Source organism: Neoarius graeffei, chromosome 23 (assembly GCF_027579695.1).
Source record: "Neoarius graeffei isolate fNeoGra1 chromosome 23, fNeoGra1.pri, whole genome shotgun sequence".
In the NCBI taxonomy this organism is placed as follows: Eukaryota; Metazoa; Chordata; class Actinopteri; order Siluriformes; family Ariidae; genus Neoarius; species Neoarius graeffei.
Window position 1 is genome coordinate 50,819,750 of NC_083591.1, and position 24,794 is coordinate 50,844,543.

Consider the following 24,794-nt stretch of genomic DNA (forward strand, 5'->3'; position numbering starts at 1 on the left):
AAACAGCACACATGAAAAGGTGTAAAACATACAAACTGTTATTTTCCAATTTCTCGGTTATAAAATACAACAAAACATTAAAACATTACAATTACTCAAGGGTGAATATCACATTTCATGACCTGCCACCTCGAAGCAAAAACAAATAATGTAAACAGGAAGAAAGCAATTCGAAATGGATTATAAATAGTTAAAATAAATTAATAGTGCCTAGGTTTCATATTAAGAATAAATATTACATTTTGCAGTAGTTTAGTAGTCTTCTAATGCTACAAATGAGAAGAATATAAACATGGACGTAAACAGTCATTACAATCCAGCAAGAAAGAAATTTCTGGAACTACAACCCCGATTCCAAAAAAGTTGGGACAAAGTACAAATTGTAAATAAAAACGGAATGCAATGATGTGGAAGTTTCAAAATTCCATATTTTATTCAGAATAGAACATAGATGACATATCAAATGTTTAAACTGAGAAAATGTATCATTTAAAGAGAAAAATTAGGTGATTTTAAATTTCATGACAACACATCTCAAAAAAGTTGGGACAAGGCCATGTTTACCACTGTGAGACATCCCCTTTTCTCTTTACAACAGTCTGTAAACGTCTGGGGACTGAGGAAACAAGTTGCTCAAGTTTAGGGATAGGAATGTTAACCCATTCTTGTCTAATGTCTATCTTCCGTTTTATGATGCGCCAAATGTTTTCTATGGGTGAAAGATCTGGACTGCAGGCTGGCCAGTTCAGTACCCGGACCCTTCTTCTACGCAGCCATGATGCTGTAATTGATGCAGTATGTGGTTTGGCATTGTCATGTTGGAAAATGCAAGGTCTTCCCTGAAAGAGACGTCGTCTGGATGGGAGCATATGTTGCTCTAGAACCTGGATATACCTTTCAGCATTGATGGTGTCTTTCCAGATGTGTAAGCTGCCCATGCCACACGCACTAATGCAACCCCATACCATCAGAGATGCAGGCTTCTGAACTGAACGCTGATAACAACTTGGGTCGTCCTCCTCCTCTTTAGTCCGAATGACACGGCATCCCTGATTTCCATAAAGAACTTCAAATTTTGATTCGTCTGACCACAGAACAGTTTTCCACTTTGCCACAGTCCATTTTAAATGAGCCTTGGCCCAGAGAAGACGTCTGCGCTTCTGGATCATGTTTAGATACGGCTTCTTCTTTGAACTATAGAGTTTTAGCTGGCGACGGCGGATGGCACGGTGAATTATGTTCACAGATAATGTTCTCTGGAAATATTCCTGAGCCCATTTTGTGATTTCCAATACAGAAGCATGCCTGTATGTGATGCAGTGACGTCTAAGGGCCCGAAGATCACGGGCACCCAGTATGGTTTTCCGGCCTTGACCCTTACGCACAGAGATTCTTCCAGATTCTCTGAATCTTTTGATGATATTATGCACTGTAGATGATGATATGTTCAAACTCTTTGCAATTTTACACTGTCGAACTCCTTTCTGATATTGCTCCACTATTTGTCGGTGCAGAATTAGGGGGATTGGTGATCCTCTTCCCATCTTTACTTCTGAGAGCCGCTGCCACTACAAGATGCTCTTTTTATACCCAGTCATGTTAATGACCTATTGCCAATTGACCTAATGAGTTGCAATTTGGTCCTCCAGCTGTTCCTTTTTTGTACCTTTAACTTTTCCAGCCTCTTATTGCCCCTGTCCCAACTTTTTTGAGATGTGTTGCTGTCATGAAATTTCAAATGAGCCAATATTTGGCATGAAATTTCAAAATGTCTCACTTTCGACATTTGATATGTTGTCTATGTTCTATTGTGAACACAATATCAGTTTTTGAGATTTGTAAATTATTGCATTCCGTTTTTATATACAATTTGTACTTTGTCCCAACTTTTTTGGAATCGGGGTTGTATTTTATTGTGAGAAAAAAAAATTATATATATATCATAGACAAACAACGATGAAGCCATGAGTTTATAAATTGCAAATCTATAAAATCAGAGTTGCAAATCTGGACCTGGGATTATAGTTATCTTTACTGTAACGCTATAAATCTATTGTACATTCCCGACATAAAAACTATCCATCATTCCGTTGTGCTCACATTCAGACAACAGTCCTGCAGATGTTCTCGACCACTTGGTTGAACTCCTCAGGCTGGTCTGCATAGACATGATGAGATGCTTCATCAATCAACTGTGAGAAACAAACAAAGTTGAGCTTTTTTTCTTCATCCAAATCTCTCAAATAGCAGCCATAACATTTTAGGATCAGAAAATGGATTGTTTTTGGAAAATGTGAATGAAGTGATGGCTTTCTGAGACTCACCACCACCTGTGTGGGGCTCTGGGGGCCCCTGATCTGGGCGACCTGGCTGCCTGTGGAACTGTCCACCCACGAGTGTGAGCCGTACACCATAGTGACGGGCATCGAGGGTGGCAGCAGGTTCACTCGTTGCACCATCGGCCTCTTTGCCCAACCAAGAGACGCTAACATGGCTCTGAATCCCACCTCCCCACTGAGACAGAGACGGAGCAGAAGACACATACAGACAGACACAGACTTAGATAACGCAAGTATCTAACAAAATGTTTCCAAACCTCTCTGAACAGCGAGAGGGAACCATTAACTGATTCGACATCATTACCAGTCACACTGATCATTCAATGAGTGTGTTTACATGCAGGTTAATAATCTGATTATTTATTTCACTGTCGGAGGGACCATATAATTGAAGTCGTCATATTAATAAACAGCATCCTAATAAATAAATCAACTGGATTCAATTTTTATAAAATGATCATCAGGTTATTCAGTTGATGTTTATTATTAAATCCGGTATCTGGACTTATTTTCTAGATTGAAGCGCAAAAAAACAACAAAAAGCTCATCAACAATCATCTCTGTCTTAGGATCAAAATACATATGTTTTAAAGAATAACAGCATTGGATGCAATTTGCAGCCAAAAAAAACTGATTCTTCATCAACTAGTAAACGTAAATCGATTTTTTACAACCATCTGACATGAAATACTTCGTATATCGATTGTGCTTGTTCAGTAAATGAAACTATACAGAAATAAACATGACCGAATGCTGTTATTTAACAATTATTCACCGAGTCTGAGGCGGATAATCGTTTTAGTATAAATACACCAGTGATTTTTTTAAAAATAAAATATCACATTAAAAGTGCATATTCTGGACCAATTTCATGTTTTTTATATGAAAGTATGTCCCTTTACACACTCATCCAGAAGGGTGATTTTGCACAAGGCCATCTGTCTACAGCAGAAAAAAATAAAATAACAAAACGCGTCTGGAAAAATCCCAAGGGAGTCTGGAGCCAGATTCGTGACGTCACCTGCGGAAGCGCCAGCAGGCTGCGCGAGCTTTGCACGGTTTCAGTGCACAGCCTGTGTACACCAAGCGCTCCCATTTCTCTCTCATTGTCCGGTCTTTTGGGAAACGATGAGTACTAATCCCATCATGATTGGTGTTGCTACACCCTCCTACGATACATTTGCTAACCATTTTAATAATTACGCGATAACGTTGAAGAAATTTGCAGAAAAGCACCAGGTCGTTTTCTCATAAACAAACCAGCGCTGACGTAGGATTCAGAAGGAGGCGTCCCGCACGCGACGTCACGAAAATCAATGTTTCCCGGGAAATCCTGGCCTGAAAGCTGATGTATGGCATTACTTTGGATTCAAACGTTATGAGGACAGAGACTAAGTTGACAGAACAAAAGCAGTGTGCAAACTGTGCCACACAGAGGTAAAATATAGTGGCAATACAACCAATCTCCGCAACCACTTATCCAGGCACCACGCCGACACAGTTTCAGCTAAACCCGCAGCGAATCAAACTGCACTGGAGAAGGCATTTGGTGTGAAATTACATGCACAAACACACATGGGGCTGTTCCTGTCAATAGGGACAGTTTTTACTTTAAAGTGACAATCCAGCAATATCTAAGTAAATCGATATCGAATCGGATCGTGACCTTGTGAATCGGAATCGAACCGATCCAGGAAATCTGGATCGATTCCCAGCCCTAAATATCACTTGCAAAATATCTGCACACTCATACCGTCATTCTGCGCTCACTGTTAATTATCTCATTCTCATCTCATTATCTCTAGCCGCTTTATCCTTCTACAGGGTCGCAGGCAAGCTGGAGCCTATCCCAGCTGACTACGGGCGAAAGGCGGGGTACACCCTGGACAAGTCGCCAGGTCATCACAGGGCTGACACATAGACACAGACAACCATTCACACTCACATTCACACCTACGGTCAATTTAGAGTCACCAGTTAACCTAACCTGCATGTCTTTGGACTGTGGGGGAAACCGGAGCACCCGGAGGAAACCCACGCGGACACGGGGAGAACATGCAAACGCCACACAGAAAGGCCCTCGCCGGCCACGGGGCTCGAACCCGGACCTTCTTGCTGTGAGGCGACAGCGCTAACCACTACACCACCGTGCCGCCCACTGTTACTTATATTTATACTTATTTAAATTTACTATTCATCTTTGCACTATGCACCATATTGCACCAAAAGGGAAATCCTTTCTGTGATGAACAGCTAAAATCCAGATTCATATATCAGTAATATCACTTGCAAAATATCTGAACACTTATACCGTCATTCTGTGCACACTGTATACTTTATATTTATTTAACAATTCCATACTTGACTTACCTGGATTACTTTGTACTATGCACCTATTTTTGTTGTTGTTGTTTGCTTGTTTTGTGTCTACGCTTTTTTAATCTGTTTTGTACTATGAGAGCTAAGTGAACCGGAGTCAAATTCCTCGTGTGTGTCCACATACCTGGCAATTAAAGTGTTTTAAAGTGTTTCTGATTCTGAAATACTGGCTGAAAGAAAACCAAACATGTAATCACTGAGTCAGGACCATGGGTGCAGGGGCAGAGGCGCGTGCATGTGCATGTGCATGCATACACTGTTGTGGTGTGTTGTCCGTGCTGGACGCCTGGCTGTTCGTGCATGGCTGCCGGGGGTCTGGGTATGGGAGCTAAATACGTAGCGGTCCGGGCCCCTCAGTGTCGGGGTGAGTGTAGGTGGGGCAGGTGTGAGCGGCTGGGCGCTTGGGGTTCATGTTGTTGTGCGATGTGCTGTTTTTGTGATGTGCTTAATGTTGTATAAGAAAGAAAAAAAAGGGGGGGAAGCAACGGCAACTGCACACATGCATACGGTGCGCTGCTCTTGTGATATGGTCATGATTCTGTGAAATGTTGATGCAATGTATTGGTATCCAATATATCCGCTGTTACTGTGTAACTCACACTATGCTGCGCTTTTAAAAATTATATTTGGACTATTTTTTATTTTTTAGAAAGGTCTGACCAGGGACTGGGGTTGCAAATTAGCCAATTGGCTAGAAACCTTTTATGCAACACATCTACACATATTGTTATGGCATTGACTGTGATATTATGTATGTAATAATGTGCGCTGCATTGTCCCTGACAAATAAACTCATCTCATTATCTCTAGCCGCTTTATCCTTCTACAGGGTTGCAGGCAAGCTGAAGCCTATCCCAGCTGACTACGTGCGAAAGGCGGGGTACACCCTGGACAAGTCGCCAGGTCATCACAGGGCTGACACATAGACACAGACAACCATTCACACTCACATTCACACCTACGGTCAATTTAGAGTCACCAGTTAACCTAACCTGCATGTCTTTGGACTGTGGGGGAAACCGGAGCACCCGGAGGAAACCCACGCGGACACGGGGAGAACATGCAAACTCCGCACAGAAAGGCCCTCGCCGGCCACGGGGCTCGAACCCGGACCTTCTTGCTGTGAGGCGACAGCGCTAACCACTACACCACCGTGCCGCCCTGACAAATAAACTAATAAGTAAAATTTAAAAAAATAATAAGCCTGCGCCACACTGTTATTACGTACATTTGTGTGCTGCTTTTGAAGTTCGAAGAAAAGATTTTTTTTTTCTAAAAAAAAAAAAAAAAAATCACCTGTGTATTTATACTAAAACAATTATCTGCCTCAGGCTCAGTGAATAACTTCGTCTCGGGTATTATTTAACCAACACTGGCTGGCTTTTTTTTCATGGTATATCAGATATATTCCATTCAGCTACTCATTTTCGACTCGTTCAACATCATGCTAGTTGAATGGAAAATATCTGATATAACATGGAAAAAAAAAAAGCCGTCCAATATTATTATTATCCATCCATCCATTATCTCTAGCCGCTTATCCTGTTCTACAGGGTCGCAGGCAAGCTGTCGCCCATCCCAGCTGACTATGGGCGAGAGGCGGGGTACACCCTGGACGAGTCGCCAGGTCATCGCAGGGCTGATATTATTATTCGTACACATTCCTTTCAGGTGTTCAATGCGTCTTTCTCTTTCAAACTTCTCTCAAAATCTTTCGTAGTTAACGAAGCAAACTTGGCGACCGTGTTTGTTTACAAATTGTCCCAGTCGCTCGCTAGCGTGGAAGTTTTACTTCTCCGACATCATGTTGTCTTGACAACCATGCGATATCGCAAACCATATTCAACGCTCATTCTCCACTGGGTAGAGTGACGTAATACACGTAGGAGAAGTGATACGCTAACAATGTCGAAATGAATGAAATGTGCTAGAAGGGAATAGAACACGTGCTTTTATTCCATCGAAAAAGTGTCCTGTATGTATAATAATCACCGACATTCACCTCGCCTTTGGTGAATAATTGTTACTTAACTACTCTGACGAATCTACTTTTTCAAAGTATTTTGTGTGAGTCGGCGTAGATAAGTGACAAGTCCACGCCACACCGTTATTACATTTGCATGCTGGTTTTAAAGTTTGAAAAAAAAAAAAAAAAGATTTTTTTTCAATTTAAAAAAAAAAAAAAAAAAAAACACCTGTGTATTTATACTAAAAATTATTTTAGTATAAATACACAGGTGATCATTATCTGACTAGTGATTTAATCTATTTAGACATGATAACGAAAAAAAAAATTCCATCTCCGGTAACAAGCTATGTTACCGGAGATAGAATTTTTTTTCGTTATGTCTAAATAGATTGCAAAACAGAATACATGTGCATCAATGAGAACGGCGATGAGAATGCAGTGAAGATGCAAGGAGTAGATGTAAAGAAAGTTGGTGAATTCAAGTACCTGGGGTCAACTGTGCAGGAAAATGGGGGCTGCGATAGTGAGGTGAGAAAGAGAGTGCAGGAAGGGTGGAGCAGCTGAAGAAGGATTTCAGGAGTCATTTGTGATCGGAAAGTCCCAGCAAAAGTGAAAGGTAAGATGTATAAGACAGTAGTGAGACCAGCTGTGATGTACGGATTGGAGACCGTACCCTTAACGAAGAGACAGGAGGCAAAGTTGGAGGTGGCGGAGTTGAGGATGTTAAGGTTTGCGATGGGAGGTTGGACAGGATAAGGAACGAGCACATCAGAGGGACAGCACATGTGGAGAGCTTGGGAATTAAGCTAAGAGAGATGAGACTGCGATGGTACGGGCACATCCTGAGAAGAGATGCGGAGCATGTGGGAAGGAGAATGTTGAGGATGGAGCTGCCAGGCACACGAAAACGAGGAAGGCCAAAGAGGAGATACATGGATGTGGTGAGAGAGGACATGAAAGTGGCAGGGGTGGTAGAGAAGGCTATGGAAGACAGGGAGCAATGGAGACGAAAGATCCGCTGTGGCGACCCCTAATCGGGAGCAGCCAAAAGAAGATCATGTCTAAATAGATTAAATCACTAGTGAGGCGACTAAAAAAATGAATTCATGTACATCTAGAGGTTAAATCATTATCTGACTATGTGAATTATTTGAATGTAAATACGCTGATCAAATTCCTGCCCCCAATGGGTTTTTTTCCCGCAATTATCTGATTATTTTTTAAATTAAATGCGTTCGATGCTGCGTCGTATCACCAGAATCCCAGGAAACTGGTTGCGTTGCAGAATAAATCATTACTTGCTATTGCTTTTGGGGATGAATATCTCATCTGACTCATCGACTGGTGTAAACCTGTCGAACTTGCATCATACTGCCCTCTAGTGGATTCTGAGCAGACCACATTAAAAAGAGAAAAATGCAGTGATTTGGCGTTACCTGGGCGTTTGTGCGTTACAGTGATAGAGATAATCAGTAATGGTGTTATCGTCAAAAAGATCCTCAAACTTGCTTCTGAAATCAGGTCGGAATCTGTTCACCAGGCCTGGACCTGAACCGAAAAACACCATCAACATAATTAACTGAGAATCGTTTGATACGTTTACACCGACGAGTAAAGAGCGAGGTTTAATTGACATGCAATTCTGGCTGCGTCTCACCCCATGGTCCTGCTAATCTGATGATGGCCAGAGGATTGAACAAACTCCAGACAGACGCGACTGCTTTCACCCAGTGAGGCACCCCCGGTCTCTTGATCCCCGGAACCTGAGCTGACGAGCCTTCCTGCTGAGGCTGTGGTTTCTCCGGGAAGCCCCAGGGATCCACGAGGATGAGGTGCCTGACCCTAAGGAACAAGGACACGACGTAGGCATGTTATTCATGAATACCTGAGGACAGTCGTTTTCAATGTGACAATATTAGAGCTATCACTTTCACATCTGCATGCTTCATGTTTTCCAGTTCTTTCTTGAGATTTCTTTTTTATAATTCATATATATTTTAGTTAACCTGCTTCTGTTTTATTTTGGGACATTTAGCATTCTTTGAAATAACAACAATAATAATAGAGCGGCGGCTACAATTATCGACAGTCCATAATTATCGACACCTTTTCAGATTTACCAATAAAAACAATTTTACAAAAGGTGAGTTTCAGTTACAACAGTTATCATTATTGGTTAATCAATCAACCGGAAGACCCCTCCCCCCTCGCCCTTTGATCTTGTCGTCTGACGACACAGCTCGTTACCAGAGATGGAATTTTAAAAAAAAATTTTTTTTTTTAGCACAATCAGTAATTTTTCGGAAAACCCGTACATCATCGCAGGTAAGCACGGTGGAAAGATCATGGACGTGTTTTTACTGATCAAATTCACAGATATTTCATGACCTCCTCGTCGAAACCTACTTTGTTTCTTACTCTTTCATTTCTCAGTCGCCAGTTTGTATTTAAACGCACGTTTGAGAAGTCACGTGAGGTGTCGATAATAGTGATCACTTTCACCGGTGTCCACCATTACCAACACGCTGTGGAATTAAGGGACGTTTACAACTTATGGATCGATCTTTGTGTCACATTGTTGAAGTACTCATGAAGTACTTTAAAAAAAAAGTGCTGTGATTTATAATTTTTTTTCTGCTTCATAAAATGTAGAATCCAACTGCAATAAATAGAATTAAATTCCCAGTATATAAAAAAATTACATGCTCGAAATATTCAGATTTTTCTATTCCATTCAGAAAATATATATCTTTTTTGCAGTTTGTTGTAAATATCTACCACATATCACAATATCAGTAGACATTTTATAGTTTGGTTCGAGGAATGAGATGCGACCTTTGACCTGGATTTTCATGTGGTTACAATTTCAATTCCCTGTTGACATTTAGGCTATATCCACACGACAACGGCAACGAGATGTTATTTAAAAAAATATCGCGTCCACATGGGCAACGATCAGTAAAATATCAGGTCCATATGGCAACGCAACACTTGCTGAAAACGATGCAATACACATGCCACACCTCTAGGGGCGCTGTAAGACGGTCCCTTCGGAGACACCAGAACAATAGAAGTAGTAAGGACGCATGCGCATAAACTATTATGTGCGAGACTTCATATTAGCCACAAAGTCAGAAAAATCTGTTCATAAAATTACATTATAATGACCAAATACAATGAAAAGTATTTTTCCAGTCTCACGTATGAAAGGTAATCCCATGTGATCTTGTTTGGATGGTAAACCTGTTGGTACAGTTAAACGCAGCACATGAATGAGGCATCTTTATTCTCCGCTTTGACCCATCCAATATGGCGGCGAGGATGACGTATGATTCTACGCGGAAGGCGGCGTCTTTAATGGTCCGTAATAAATTGAATGCTACACGTTGATGGATTAATTTGTTCTTCTACGCCCTTTTTGAGGAATGTATTGTAGGACTTAAACCAACATCTGAAGAGGTGAGATCGCTCCTTTTTTTCCCTATTTTTGCTGGCGGGATTGACTCTGCCCTAAGGGCTATTCTCTCTCTCACTTTGCACCATTACACAATAAATATTCACAGTGAAAATATTTTGTAAGCGCGTTTCATGAACCAAGTTATAGGATTTGTTGACAACTCGCATCGACTTCGTTACACTTCTACCCGGTGTGAAGCACTCACAGTCATGTGGTTGTGACGTCATCGTAAACAAATCCGTTCTACTCATCCAGACGACTTCGCAACGGCAACGTTGCCAGATCTTTCCACTCTGGAACCCGTTCTCAAAAGATTGTGTTTTGGGGCACCCAAAACGCCGGTGCCGTGTGGACGCCAGGCCGAAACGATAAACAATTGTATCGGATTCACCTGAATCCGTTGCCGTGTGGACAGGGCCTTAGTGATAAACTACAAAACTAGAAATTAATACAAACAACGATGAATGATTAACAAAATGTGATCTATGAAAATACTTAGAAAGTGGAACAAAAAGATTTTCTGACACAGGTTAAACATTATCAGTTCATTTCTTTACAAACATTAGAATTACTTCCTTATTTATGTACACACCGACATCCAGATATTTATATAAAAGATATTTTATACTAAGCCTACGTAAAACAAATTTTAAAGGAAAACCATGTTTTGTTCACTTAATACCACGTAACTATTTTTTTTAAAATAAACATCTGGATGTCGATAATTGTGGAACGGTGTCATGTGATCTGATACGCCAAGTAATCGGGAATCAACTCTTTTTTTTTTCTTCAGTGGAAGTCTGAGTAATTATTCATGCACAATTTACGTATTGAAAGCCTTTTCTACTTTTGCAACGGCCAAAAGATCGTTAAGGTGTCGATAATTGTAGCCGCTGCTCTAATAATAATAATAATAATAATAATAATGCTTCTATTGTGCAAATTTACATATTAATATGATCAAATGTGCATTACGAGATTAAAATCAACATAAAATATGACAAAGATATAAAATAGCTTGTGGTAATGATCTCTGGTAAAACGCCCTCTGATTGCTATAAAATCTATAAATAATAAAATATCCTATTGTGACGTATCCAATAATAACTATGATAACTGTCCTATGTTCAAAAAGATATTCAAGATAAATACATGTAATGAAAAAACAAACATATCAGAAATTCAAATTCATTAATAATAACAACAACAATATGATTCCTTAGCTTCTATTCGATAGCTTCATAAGAACTATGCGGTCAGTGTTGGGTCCTAAACTGTTTATTCTTTATATAAATGATATGTGCAATGTATCAAAGATATTTAAGATGGTATTATTTGCAGATGACACGAATATATTTTGTTCTGGAACAAATTTACATGAGTTAGAAAACAATCTCTTCAGAATTGTGCAGGTTAAAAAGTTGGTTTGATCGAAATAAATTATCATTAAATCTGTCTAAAACAAAAATCATGTTATTTAGTAATTATAAAATAAATAGGGCAATAAATGTACAGGTAGATGGTGTTGATATTGAAAGAGTTTCTAATAATAAATTTCTTGGGGTAATAATAGATGATAGAATTACTTGGAAATCACATATAAAATACATACTAATGAAACTATCAAGAAGCATATCTGTGTTGAGTAAAGCTAAGCACGTCCTGGACTATAATTCACTCCCCATTCTTTACTGTTCCCTGGTTTTACCGTACTTAAATTACTGCTCAGTGGTGTGGGGAAATACGTATAAATGTTCACTTCATGCAATAACTATACTTCAAAAAAGAGCTATAAGAATAATTCATAGTGCTGGTTACCGAGATCATACTAATTCACTGTTCTTAAATTCTAAATGTTTAAAATTCAGGGATATTATAGAATATAAAACTGCCCTAATAATGTACAAAGTGAGGAATTATAAAGTACCAAGGAATATCCAAATAATGTTCTCGGATAGAGAGGGGGGCTATAATTTTAGGGGGAAACTGAAATTTAAAATTCGCAGTGCTAGGACAACGTTAAAAATGTTCAGTATTTCTATTTGTGGAGTAAAATATGGAACAGTTTGAATGTGGAGCTCATGAAATGTACAACTATAAACCAGTTCAAAAAAAGGTATAAGGAACAGATCTTTATGAGGTATAGGGAGGAGGAATTACAATAACATTCTATTGATAATATAAGTGTATATATGTGGGTATGGGTACGTACGGATACATTTTATTTATATATATATATATATATATATATATATATATATATATATATATATAAAATCATAATGAGTATTGTGTGTATGTATGCATATATGCACAACTGTATATAATATATAAGCATAATATGCATAATTATGATATGGGTGTCTGTGTACATATGGATATGTGTATAGTTATAGGTATGTGTATATGCATGTACTGTATGTGTGTATATATGTATAACATAAGTATCTGTATATATGATTTGATGTGGTCGATATTATAGAGATGCCTACCCCAAATTTTGAATTTCAGTATTCTTGAAAACATTTTTCAGTATTTTGGAATAACTTTCAGTAACATTAATTTATGCGCATTTCCATTATAAAGAGGTGTATATACCAATATGTTTAACATTTAAATTATTAAAAAGAACTGTTTTGTGTGAATTGAATAAACAAAACGCGAGCAGCCATCTCAACTGAATTTCCACTCAACAAATTTCTAGAGCATACGATATATCACATTTTTATAAATACAATAGTGTTCCCTGTTTGCAGACATTACGGTTGGCTACCAATCATTGGTATTGAATGTAACTCCTCAAAAGTATTATATTATATTGCCTGGCAAAATGTTCTACCTGTTTACGGATTCTAATAAAATTTTAAAAAAATTTCTTATTTCATGCCAAAGAGAGTCCGACATTGTTATCTTAATGTCCCAATATATAAATACTTCAGCATAATGCTTCAGAAGAGACATTGAATAAAATGGCATTTATAATTGTATTTAAAACAGTGGAATGATCAATTTTTTGCCACAATCCCAACAACACTAATCATAAAATTCTGTTTTTGATCACACTACATGTACATTTGCACTTGCAACACTGAAAAGACTTTGAATTAAAGAAGTCCAGCCAGTGTTTGATATTTCAGTGAATAAAAATCATACATGTAAAAAGAAACTGAATAAGTTTAACTCACATTTCATGGCACTAATCGGCAAGTTCAACTCCAAGCACAGGTCAACCATCACCGCTTCAGCACGTGTCACGTTCCGTGTCTTTTCATCCACAGATTTCGTAAAAAACTGCTGGATACCCCCAGATTTACTTTCTGCCTGACTCGCCATTTCAGCATACGCCATATGTTTTGTTTTTTTTTGTAGTTGACATGCCGTGTGCAGTCATCGCGACCACCATGAGTGATGTTAATGTCAGTTCTACACAGTTTGCAGTGCGCGTATCCATTGCCCTTTTGACTGGGTGTAATGCGCGGCCATTCTACCGTATCGAAAATAGCGCGAACAAATGTGCGGAATCTGCGCATGTTACACACAGCATGTGTGGTTGTCGTAAAAATAAATAGCCTAGCCGTGAATCGCGCATGGATTGAAAAAGTCGCTTGGACATTTAAAAACAACTCACTGGAATTCTTTAAGACTTTATAATAATTCCATACAGAATAACACCGTTTGCCGTAACATCGTATTTATGTAACTTTTCCGTACAAAATACGGCCAATCCGTACTAGTAGGCATCTCTGATATTATACTATGTTGGTATGTCTTGGTATGTTTTTTGTTTGTTGCATTTGTTTATATAGTTTATTATGGTGGAAAGTGACGTTTGATTAGCGGTGGTATAGAGGGTTAGGATTTGATAAGTTATTTACTTCTTCCTAATCCTTTCTGTACATTATTATGTTACTGCCTTGTGGCTACGCTATTCTGTTTGTTTATGACGATGTTTTGATTATTGCATTTTTTCAATATCTTTCTTCTTTACTGTTCGGAATAAAGCAATCAATCAATAAATCAATCAATTAAAACTAATAAAAACCCAACCTAAATAAATATGCCTTCAGGAAACTCATATCTATAAAAACGAGATTCGTTTCGAACTTCTGAAGGTAATCTGTTCCATACACAAGGTGCTGCCACAGAAAAGGCGTGGTCACCCAGGGTTTTCTTAATTTTAATAGCAGATTATTGAAGTAGTACGCCATTACTGGATCTTAAACTATACTGTGAACGATCCTTAATCATATTGCGTATATAACACACGGGCTTGCCCCGGAGTATACTGCTTTAAAAATGATCATAACTAGATTTAATTCAATTCTAAATTTCAGTGGCAGCCAGTGCAAAGCACAAACTGCAAACTGATCTGAAATCAGCCTGGTTAAATATGATTATATAATGTGAAAAACGCATCTATTCGAATGAATCAATAATCAAACTGAATGTTAGTGTTTTAATGATTACAAATTCCTCATATTGCTGTACTTTAAGCTGTTAAGTGACTCATCTCAATTTAGCCATTTTTCTGAATATGTAGAAAAACAAAAGCATTTAAGAACCTCAGGAAGAATTTATGAACATCAGACCCCTAAAAATATCCTTAATTAGGTTAAAATCCTGTTTTGTTTTTTTTTAAATTGAGAACGGCTTTGTAGCATTTTAAATCCATGATGGGTTTGAGAAAGGCGCTATACAAATAAAAACACATTAACTTCTAATATTAGTATTTGTATTATTATTACTGTTGTTTAAAATGAGAGAATGATCATATCAGCACCTCTCAGGATACTGGATGGAATATGACGTTGCTAGGTAACCTCCTAGGCTGTGGCCCAATAGGATCATACGCTCCAAACCCAGGCTCTGCCTCCACTGTTCTATGGATTCGACGAACTGCTCCTCGGCTAACGTGGCGTCGTTGGGGAAGGCCGGGCGAGAGCTGCGCCCAAATCCGAGCAGATCGAAGGCGTAGACGGAACGCGAGTGGCTCAGAGCATCCAGATTTCGGACCCAGAGGCCGACTCCCCCTGCAAAGCCGTGGACCATCACAAGGGGGATCGGAGAAGCTAATAAAAAGAACATAAGCAATGCGTTATAGAAGGAGCAGCCTAAATAACAAGATGGTTTAAACCAACTATGATGAATGATCAATCATACAAATTAAAAAAAAAAAAAGCTGTAAGGCCAAGAAAAAATAATTGTTTGTTTCCTATTACATCTTGGAAAAAAAATAGGGTAGGTAGGTAAGTCTTTTTATTTTATTTTTTTTATCACACAAAATACCGGGTAGGTAGGTTTTTTTTTTAGAAATAAATTTTAGGTGTGGGACAAAAAGTGGCACATAGTGGGGAAGTGTCATTCTGTGACTCAACCATCCAGAACCAGGCCTAAGAAAACCAGTGAAGCTTGTGGAATACAGGATTCGGAGCCCATGGATAAAATATGGAGTGCTCGGACGCTTAAAGGAACTATAAACATAACTACAAATGTTGAACCTTAACTTTATTAGGAACACTATGTTGTGAACTTGTATGTTTAATATGAATACAAAGAACATCGTGATATCGATACCGCCGTTAGCCTGGGCGCTGTGTGTATACTGTTTGCATGACTCGTCCAGCGGAGGATGATAATGTTCGTAGAGTTCTTTTACAGTTGAAAACTTATAAAATGAACTTATTGTCTTACAATCTTCCGTGTGGTCGCAACCGATCACGGTAATCGAGAACACTTCGTTGGCCGCCATGATGCCTAGCGTTGTGTACAACACAAGCCGGAGTTTCCCGGAAAGAGGTCATGACGTCAGATTGAGGCCGTGAGAAATCAATGAGTGTTTCTTGTCCGATATATGCGTTTTAGAATTAGTCACTTGTCAGATCGACAATATTATGCAAATCGTAATGCAGATATTTTTTTTTTCAAAATTTATTGTTGGTCGGCGAAAATACATTTTTTTTTAAACATCTAACAAAAAAGTCTAGGGTCGGGGCATTTTTTAAACGGTCGGTCGGGTAACCGGAAACAAACAATTATTTTTTCTTGGCCTAATGAAGTCTGTTGTGTTTGTAGGAGTCTAGATGTGATGAATCCTAAAACTCACCATATAAAAGACATACTACCTGAGATCTGTACCTTGGTCTGAAGGTTTGCGTGTTGCCTTGTTCCTCACGATCACGGTCCAGATTCTGTTTTGATTTGGCAACGTGATAAATTGGGACCGCACTTCATTCTTAATACCTTAATAAAGGAAGATGGATAAAGTTTAATCAGGACCAGTGTAAAGAAACAACAGCTATGTTATTGAAAGCGATACCGAATCACGAATGTCGGACTACATCCAGGTAATATTAAGATATTTTCTGGCACATACAGGCAAGAATTTTAGCCTCTGCACGCTTCAGCAAGGACATAGATGTTGGCTGCCAAGATGGCCACCAGGACCAGTTCTCAGAGTTTGACCTAAAGAAAGGAAGAAGCAATAAATAGCTGATGAATCAATAAGGCACAAAAGCACACAATAGCACTGAGTCACGCGCCACACCTTTAGTTCCTTTAACCCATCGCCTAGTCACGTTCTAGCAAACACATCAGTGGTACGACATTCACAGCAAAGCTTTCTGTGGGTTTGAGCTTCTTGTTGGGATAAACGATTCAAAGTTCAGATGTAAAGGTTGTTTAGATCATGAGCAGCTTTGTTGAGTCGAGCATTTCAGCCGACCACAGAGAAATAATACTGGCTGGCATTGCATGGTACACTACCGTTCAAAAGTTTGGGGTCACTTTGAAATGTCCTTATTTTTGAAAGAAAAGCACTGTTCTTTTCAACGAAGATCACTTTAAACTAATCAGAAATCCACTCTATACATTGCTAATGTGGTAAATGACTATTCTAGCTGCAAATGTCTGGTTTTTGGTGCAATATCTCCATAGGTGTATAGAGGCCCATTTCCAGCAACTCTCACTCCAGTGTTCTAATGGTACAATGTGTTTGCTCATTGCCTCAGAAGGCTAATGGATGATTAGAAAACCCTTGTACAATCATGTTAGCACAGCTGAAAACAGTTGAGCTCTTTAGAGAAGCTATAAAACTGACCTTCCTTTGAGCAGATTGAGTTTCTGGAGCATCACATTTGTGGGGTCGATTAAATGCTCAAAATGGCCAGAAAAATGTCTTGACTATATTTTCGATTCATTTTACAACTTATGGTGGGAAATAAAAGTGTGACTTTTCATGGAAAACACAAAATTGTCTGGGTGACCCCAAACTTTTGAACGGTAGTGTCTCATCTCATCTCATTATCTCTAGCCGCTTTATCCTTCTACAGGGTCGCAGGCAAGCTGGAGCCTATCCCAGCTGACTACGGGCGAAAGGCGGGGTACACCCTGGACAAGTCGCCAGGTCATCACAGGGCTGACACATAGACACAGACAACCATTCACACTCACATTCACACCTATGGTCAATTTAGAGTCACCAGTTAACCTAACCTGCATGTCTTTGGACTGTGGGGGAAACCGGAGCACCCAGAGGAAACCCACGCGGACACGGGGAGAACATGCAAACTCCACACAGAAAGGCCCTCGCCGGCCCCGGGGCTCGAACCCAGGACCTTCTTGCTGTGAGGCGACAGCGCTAACCACTACACCACCGTGCCGCCTGAACGGTAGTGTATATCAGATATATTCCATTCAGCTAGCATGATACGGAACGACTCAAAGACGAGTAGCTGAATGGAATATATCTGATAAACCATGAAAAAAAGCTAGCCATTATTATTAATTATTATTATTATTATTATTATTATTATTATTACACATTCCTTTCGGACGTTCAACACATCTTTCTCTTTCAAAATTCAAAAAAAGGATTGAGTGGAATAACTGTTTTATTCTATCCACATTCACTAGATTTTGAGAAACAGAGCATTTTTATTTTTTAGCAAATTCGATAAATAAAAACTTTATGCAAAGCATCCGACAAAATAATTTCCGCTTAGAACGTAAACAAACTGGCGAAATGACAGGAGCAATTTGTGAAAAATGCTAATAATAATAATAAAATTATTATATTATTATAATTCTTGTAAAATAAAAAATGATACGTTCTTACCATCAAATACTTTTATTCCATATTTTGTTGCTATTTTTTGTAATTTTTAGGGTTTTGTTTTCGAATAGAGGGTTTTTTTTGTCCTTGGCTGGCTCAGCAACACGCGTCGCCATTTTGTTTTTCTCTACTCATGCTTTACATGATATGAGCTGATATCCTAGTAGTAGAGTAGCCAATCAGAGCACGCGATTGCTCATATCCAGTGAATGTGGATAGAAGAATGTTGGGTAATGGCTTTAAGTATAATACGAGTACAGCATGTAGCCGTATCAGATGCTCGCTGGCCGTGCTGTGAAAATTGTCCATGCAGACGCTCATCTAAGTTTCCAAACCTGTCATTGCTTAACTCTTGGATATTTTTTATCGTGAACACGATCATTAAAAAGCTTATAATCTCTGCTTTCCAAAAAAAATTTCATCTGGTTAAGATCTGTTCAGTACTTTTGGAGTAACGGCAGGTTGAAGTTCGTACAACGGAGTAAAAAGGAAAAGGAAAAAAAAACAAAACAGTCAGGCTACTCAACAATCAACCTGGCAGCAGCGAGCAAGCCCCAAACCATCCTAAATTATTATTATTATTAAATTGTAGAAGTCTGGGAGGCTTGCTCCTCATACAGTTATCAACTTGGGGCCAATTTAGCATGTTTTAAATCTGAATTTCTTGCGTTTGCTTACCTCAAAGTGTCCGCAGATCATGCACAGACTTATCCATTATATCCACAGTTTTTTTGCCAAGTCTCACACAGGTTTCTTTCAAGTCTACTGTTGGGCCAATAAATCATAAATAAAACAGCTCAGATTTGTTTGTTTAAGTCGTTTGCCACTCCACTTTATTCTCGTGGGTTCACATACCGCTGCCGTTATTTTCCCCTAATCACGAGTTTGTTGGTCTTCCAAAATGGCGCAGGGTCTGTTTACTTCCGGTTTCGGGTGACGTCAGTGAAAGGGGTCTATGTAAACACTGACTCGCACATGCAGTGTTGCCAGATACTGCTGACGTTTTCCAGCCCAAAATATGTTCAAAACCCACCAAAATGCACTTGAAACCGCCCAATCTGGCAACACTGCGCGCATGCTGCTTCTCTTGAACGTATACACGGAAGTAAGGCGGAAGGTAGTTTGTCGACATCACCTCAAGACGACGCCAACGTTTGGTCAAATTTGCGTGAAAGTTGTGGTGATTGGATATAATTGCAACACCGCCCTGAATTCACGGGGATTGGTTGAATTTGCGTTGAAGTTGCAAATCGCAACATCGCGAAATCCTGGAGGGTCTGGTTTTTTTTGCTTGGCCCAGACTCTGTCTCCTCACTCACTGTAGCTTTAGGTACTAAAAATCGATCCATTTTGTCTCTGGTAAAGGCTAGCTGAAGTTCGCAAAATGTCCGCAATAGTAACTTATTCTGGTTTATTTTTCCTCACGTTGCGCCCCCCTGAAGAACTCTGGCACCCCCTAGGGGAGGCGCGCCCCACACTTTGAAAAGCCCTGGATTATTCACTTAAATATGATGATACATTTTGGGTATTTGATATGGCGAAATAGGACACAATGGAAAAATCAAGAACACACCGGAAAGATGAGAATAACGGCACTGGTAAAAGAACAGCGACTGTACCAGCTGAAGGTCGCGCGGGTCTCTGCTGCGGCGCGCGAGCAACGGGACATCACTACCGCACCGGACAGAGCACGAGGCGGGGGCGGGGCAGAATGACTGGCCGTAGATTCTATCAAAAGTTCGATCTAAATTGACCATGGTTGCGTATTTTTGGCCAATATTTTGCAAGCACTATGAAATATGAAAGTAAGATGAAAAAACAACAACATTCTATTGCCTTATACTGCAAGACTAAAACAAAATAAAACTGCCAAAACTCACCTTTTCAGTGATAACGTCCGAACAGATCACCCGCGTCAGGCTTTCGTCTAAACTGGGGAACAGGGGTGCTGCGCCCTCTTACCAAAATGCCGATTGAACCCCAAGTCACACTTAGGCCATGCACTTATATGCTACTGCACAACATGCAATCTTTCTCAAAACGATCGTTTCTCCGTGAAAACATCCCAGCAACACCACGTGACAATGTGTCTGATCATCAAATACGTTATAATTACTCCAAAAATATTCCAATCATAGCAGATACACCGCCAGACGGTGCAAAAACAATCCGAATTGGCGTTTTCCAGACTGAGGCGCCATGCTGTTTAGTTGTCGCGGCTGCTCTCGCGAGATTTGACATGGATTACATACAAGGTCAGCTGACTTGTAGAGCGAGATTTCTCGAGACTGAATGACCTTTCACCCACCGGCACGGGAGCTTTTGACAGAAGTAGTTCGCGAGTTGTTTTTGTTGACACTTGGGCATTTAAAGATGTCATCCCGCGGCACGAAACAGAAGAAAGCCAAAGACTGTCCGGGACAGAAGAATGTCTCAGAATGTCCCATTGTAGCCTCAATTTTTCAAAGGCTTCGCACGGTGGGACAACCGGCACCATCCCCCCCCCCTCGCCATGGTGAGCGCCCTCATACTAGATTTTTCTAGAAAAAACCCTGACCCGCGTAACAGAAAAACCGCAAATGGAAACACGATCAATTTCTAACTGTTGGAGTGGAAAATTCCATTCTACACATGCAAATTGTTAATGCATGTCCTTCCCCGCACACAAATAACACGCTACGGTAAAAAATAGACCACAGCTCATTTTATAGCTCAGAAATTCATACAAGACCAGCTACCATCGTAACATATTCTGTAAGAAACATTCTATACCTAACTTTCAGCTTTCGTTTTAAAAAACAAAAATCGCAGATTTATAACTAAATTTTTATACGGCGTAGTGATTTTAAGTTACTACTTTTGGTGAGGTCGTGACCTTGACCCTGAGGCTTTCCGTTTAGATCAAAGCACACGATCGTATTGGTTTTGGGTCTGCGGAAAATGGAGTTACAACGGTGATCAAATATTTTGCATGATGTTTTATTACGGTTATGATTATTCTGTGAGCGCACCAATCCTTAGGTGTATAAAGTTACAACTTAAAATACAATCAGTGATAACTGTAGACTTTTCAGTGGACTACAACCATTTTAAGGGAATGCGATGTACTAGTCAACCATTTATCATGTCCCAGATCAAGCCGCCATTTTTCCACAAATTTGCAGAATTTTTGCCAAATTCTGAATAGGAGTATTCACATCAAAGATTTAGTTTTATCTGTATTATTTCTTTCATCATTTTGTTTCAAATTAAAACCAACATCACCATTCAAAACCGTATAGTTTATTGACCGAGTATATTTAGGGCCCGTCCACACGAGTACATTTTTGTCGAATCCGCATAAATACTTTATCGTTTCGGCCTCGCGTCCAGACGGATCTGGCTTTTTCGAGGTGTGAAACCAGTATTTTTTGAAAACGGGTCCCAGAGTGGGAAAATCCTAAAACACCGGATAGCCCGGAGTCGTCTGGACGGCGAATGCGGATTTTTTCAGAAACGATGACGTATAAGCCCGCCTCTCTAACCTTTAACCTCAGCCGCCGCCGCTAGACGCGTCATAACAATAATGGCGGACTACAGGCTTGTGCTCGTACTGCAGAAACGTCCAATGTGACATGAAGTAGAAATTCCACTTCATTGTCGGTCCACACAAAAGACTCTCCTCTTCCTCTCAGAGTTGCGCTGGCCGTGATTGTCCTCTTCTCGTGTTATGAGCTTGTTTGTAAACAGCGCGTGACCTTTATACGCATGCTCCATGGCTTCTCTTCTGGTTTTAGTGTATTGGTGTGGCGGCGTCACAGCGCTGCATACAGGTCTGGCATATGTACTACAGCGTTTGGGGTCGTTTCCAGTGAATCCGTGTGGATGCAGATATTTCTGGAAACGACGCCGTGTTTACGGAGATTTTTTTTCAAAAACGATAGCGTATTGGGTGAGGCCGCGTACTCGTGTGGACGGGCCCTTAGTGGGGGACCCCCACAGTACCCAGTTTCTGAGACGGACCCTTCTATGAAAATACTAAGAAAGTGGAACAGAAAGATTTTCTGATGCAGGTTAAACAGTTCATTTCTTATTTACATAAGCAACGACATTGATATATTTATCTCATCTCATCATCTCTAGCCGCTTTATCCTTCTACAGGGTCGCAGGCAAGCTGGAGCCTATCCCAGCTGACTACGGGCGAAAGGCAGGGTACACCCTGGACAAGTCGCCAGGTCATCACAGGGCTGACACATAGACACAGACAACCATTCACACTCACATTCACACCTACGGTCAATTTAGAGTCACCAGTTAACCTAACCTGCATGTCTTTGGACTGTGGGGGAAACCGGAGCACCCGGAGGAAACCCACGCGGACACGGGGAGAACATGCAAACTCCACATAGAAAGGCCCTCGCCGGCCCCGGGGCTCGAACCCAGGACCTTCTTGCTGTAAGGCGACAGTGCTAACCACTACACCACCGTGCCGCCCCCCGATATATTTATATAAAAGATATTTTGTACTAAATATAAGTCTATGTAAAACAAATTTTAAATAAAAACCGTGCTTTGTTAAATTTAATACCACATATTTTAAATATATAATAATCTGGGTGTCAAACTGTGGATAAAGGTGTCACGTGATCTGATATGCTAAGTAATCGTGGCAGTCTGATTAATTATTCATGACTAATTTACATATTGAACGCCTTTTCTACCTTTGTAATGGCCAAAATTGTAGCCGCTGCTCTATTATGGCAGTTTTCTAAAAATAAATAAATAAAATTATATATATATATATATATATATATATATATATATATATATATATATATATATAAATAAATTAAGCCATCTCTTTCAATTTATGATCTGTAATAGCTTAAGAACGGATAAACATTTTAATTCTGCAAAAAGTACATTGTTTAGCATTCAATTCTGAATTCAACAAGCCCAGTTTCAACAGTATGACTCAGCACTAATGATGCTTAGTGAAGCCCTGAGACTGATTGACATTTCTTAACATTTAATTCTACCTAAAGCTTGTTAGCTTATCGATACCAATAAAAGCTCAATACTATTACAACAATAACACATGACTCACTCTAATCCGTTCTCTTCTTGCATTCTGCTTCTTAACTGAATAACATTCACACAACTTTCCAGAACTCTTCCCACGATTCATTGTTGCGTCACAGCGGAAGTCGGTATCTTTCCGGAAGTGGAGACCCCCATTGACTCTCGTAGCAAAGCCGTGGATAATAAAAGACAAGTTTATTAGCCTGTATCTTTTATAATTTTCCAGCCAACAATAAAAACAACAACGTTACTGTAGTAACTTCACACTCTTGTTATGTAACCTGGACATTTAACAGTCAGCTGACTGACTCCAGACAGCAGTCCTGTGTTGTCGTTTATTTTTAACTGCAGAATTATATAAATTAATTATATGCCTGATGAAATAATAAACGGCTAAAATCGCTTTGTGACAGAGTAATATATCTATTTTTAATTCATAGAAAATTCCACAACATGTCCCGGAACTATAGTTCTAAGAAATGTTTCCGTGGAGGACATTTTTGCAGTGACACGTTCTACGTTACCGCTCCACTGAGCTCTGCGCATAGGCTCGTCAGAGTGAAGCCATCTGGCCGCCATCTTACCACTCGCATCGCGTGTATTTGGCTTGTGTGTTAAACTGTGTTAGACTTTCCCCCCTTTCATTACTTCCTGTTATTTTCTCACCTTTACCCCATTCCTTACATATCTTTCTTTTTCTCCCCTTCACTGTTATTGTTGGTTTTTTTTCCAGTCCAGTCTCTGATCATTTTTTTAACGGCTCTTTTACTACTATAATTATTTTTAGGTATATTATTTCAGATTTTCTCTTATACAGTGTATCTTTTTCTTTTATGTAGTTCTTCCTTCCTATCGATATTAATTAAACATACCAACACAAAGGCTGTATGAAACTTCCTTTCTGTTTTGGACAGTTGTTGAAACAGGATTATTTTCTCATGTTATTTCATTCTCACAGTCATGTCTTAACAGTATTTATTGATTATCCATCCATCCATTATCAGTAATCCGCTTATCCTGTACAGGGTTGCAGGCAAGCTGGAGCCTATCCCAGCTGACTACGGGTGAAAGGCGGGGTACACCCTGGACAAGTCGCCAGGTCATCACAGGGCTGACACACAGACAACCATTCACACTCACATTCACACCTACGGTCAATTTAGAGTCACCAGTTAACCTAACCTGCATGTCTTTGGACTGTGGGGGAAACCGGAGCACCCGGAGGAAACCCACGCAGACACGGGGAGAACATGCAAACTCCGCACAGAAAGGCCCTCACCGGCTGCTGGGCTCGAACCCGGACCTTCTTGCTGTGATGCGACAGCGCTAACCACTACACCACCGTGCCGCCCACAGTGAATTACGTGACCAATACTGTTAAGACATGACTGTGAGAATGAAGTGAAAATGGCAAATAACATGAGAAACTAATCCTGTTTCAACAACTGTCTGAAACAGAAAGGAAGTATCGTACAGCC

The 24,794-nt window shown here is 39.8% G+C and overlaps 1 protein-coding gene across 2 annotated transcripts; it reads right to left on the reverse strand.

The window, feature by feature from the left end:
• Window positions 1-1,879: 1,879 nt before the first annotated feature.
• LOC132871826 ((Lyso)-N-acylphosphatidylethanolamine lipase-like) lies at window positions 1,880-23,449 on the reverse strand. Of its 2 annotated transcripts, XM_060906360.1 has the most exons (9): window positions 20,135-20,553; window positions 18,933-19,019; window positions 16,518-16,606; window positions 16,280-16,384; window positions 14,925-15,213; window positions 8,345-8,529; window positions 8,124-8,235; window positions 2,325-2,514; window positions 1,880-2,192 (listed from the first exon to the last, which is right to left on the reverse strand). In XM_060906360.1, exons 3-9 carry the CDS (start codon window positions 16,555-16,557, stop codon window positions 2,103-2,105), a joined length of 1,011 nt encoding a protein of 336 aa, XP_060762343.1. In that variant the 5' UTR covers window positions 16,558-16,606; window positions 18,933-19,019; window positions 20,135-20,553; the 3' UTR covers window positions 1,880-2,102. The 2 variants fall into 2 exon arrangements, with proteins under 2 accessions (XP_060762343.1, XP_060762342.1); XM_060906359.1 differs by lacking the exons at window positions 18,933-19,019; window positions 20,135-20,553 and adding an exon at window positions 23,342-23,449.
• Window positions 23,450-24,794: the final 1,345 nt, after the last annotated feature.

Coding starts and splice junctions, on each gene's coding strand:
- LOC132871826 (XM_060906359.1), bottom strand. CDS start 23,364: ATGCAAGAAGAGAACGGATTAGA. Junction 8,530..14,924: donor TCCATCCAGTATCCTGAGAG/GTGCTGATATGA, acceptor CTTGTTCCTTAG/GGTCAGGCACCTCATCCTCG. Junction 2,515..8,123: donor TGTAACGCACAAACGCCCAG/GTAACGCCAAAT, acceptor TCTCTGTCTCAG/TGGGGAGGTGGGATTCAGAG.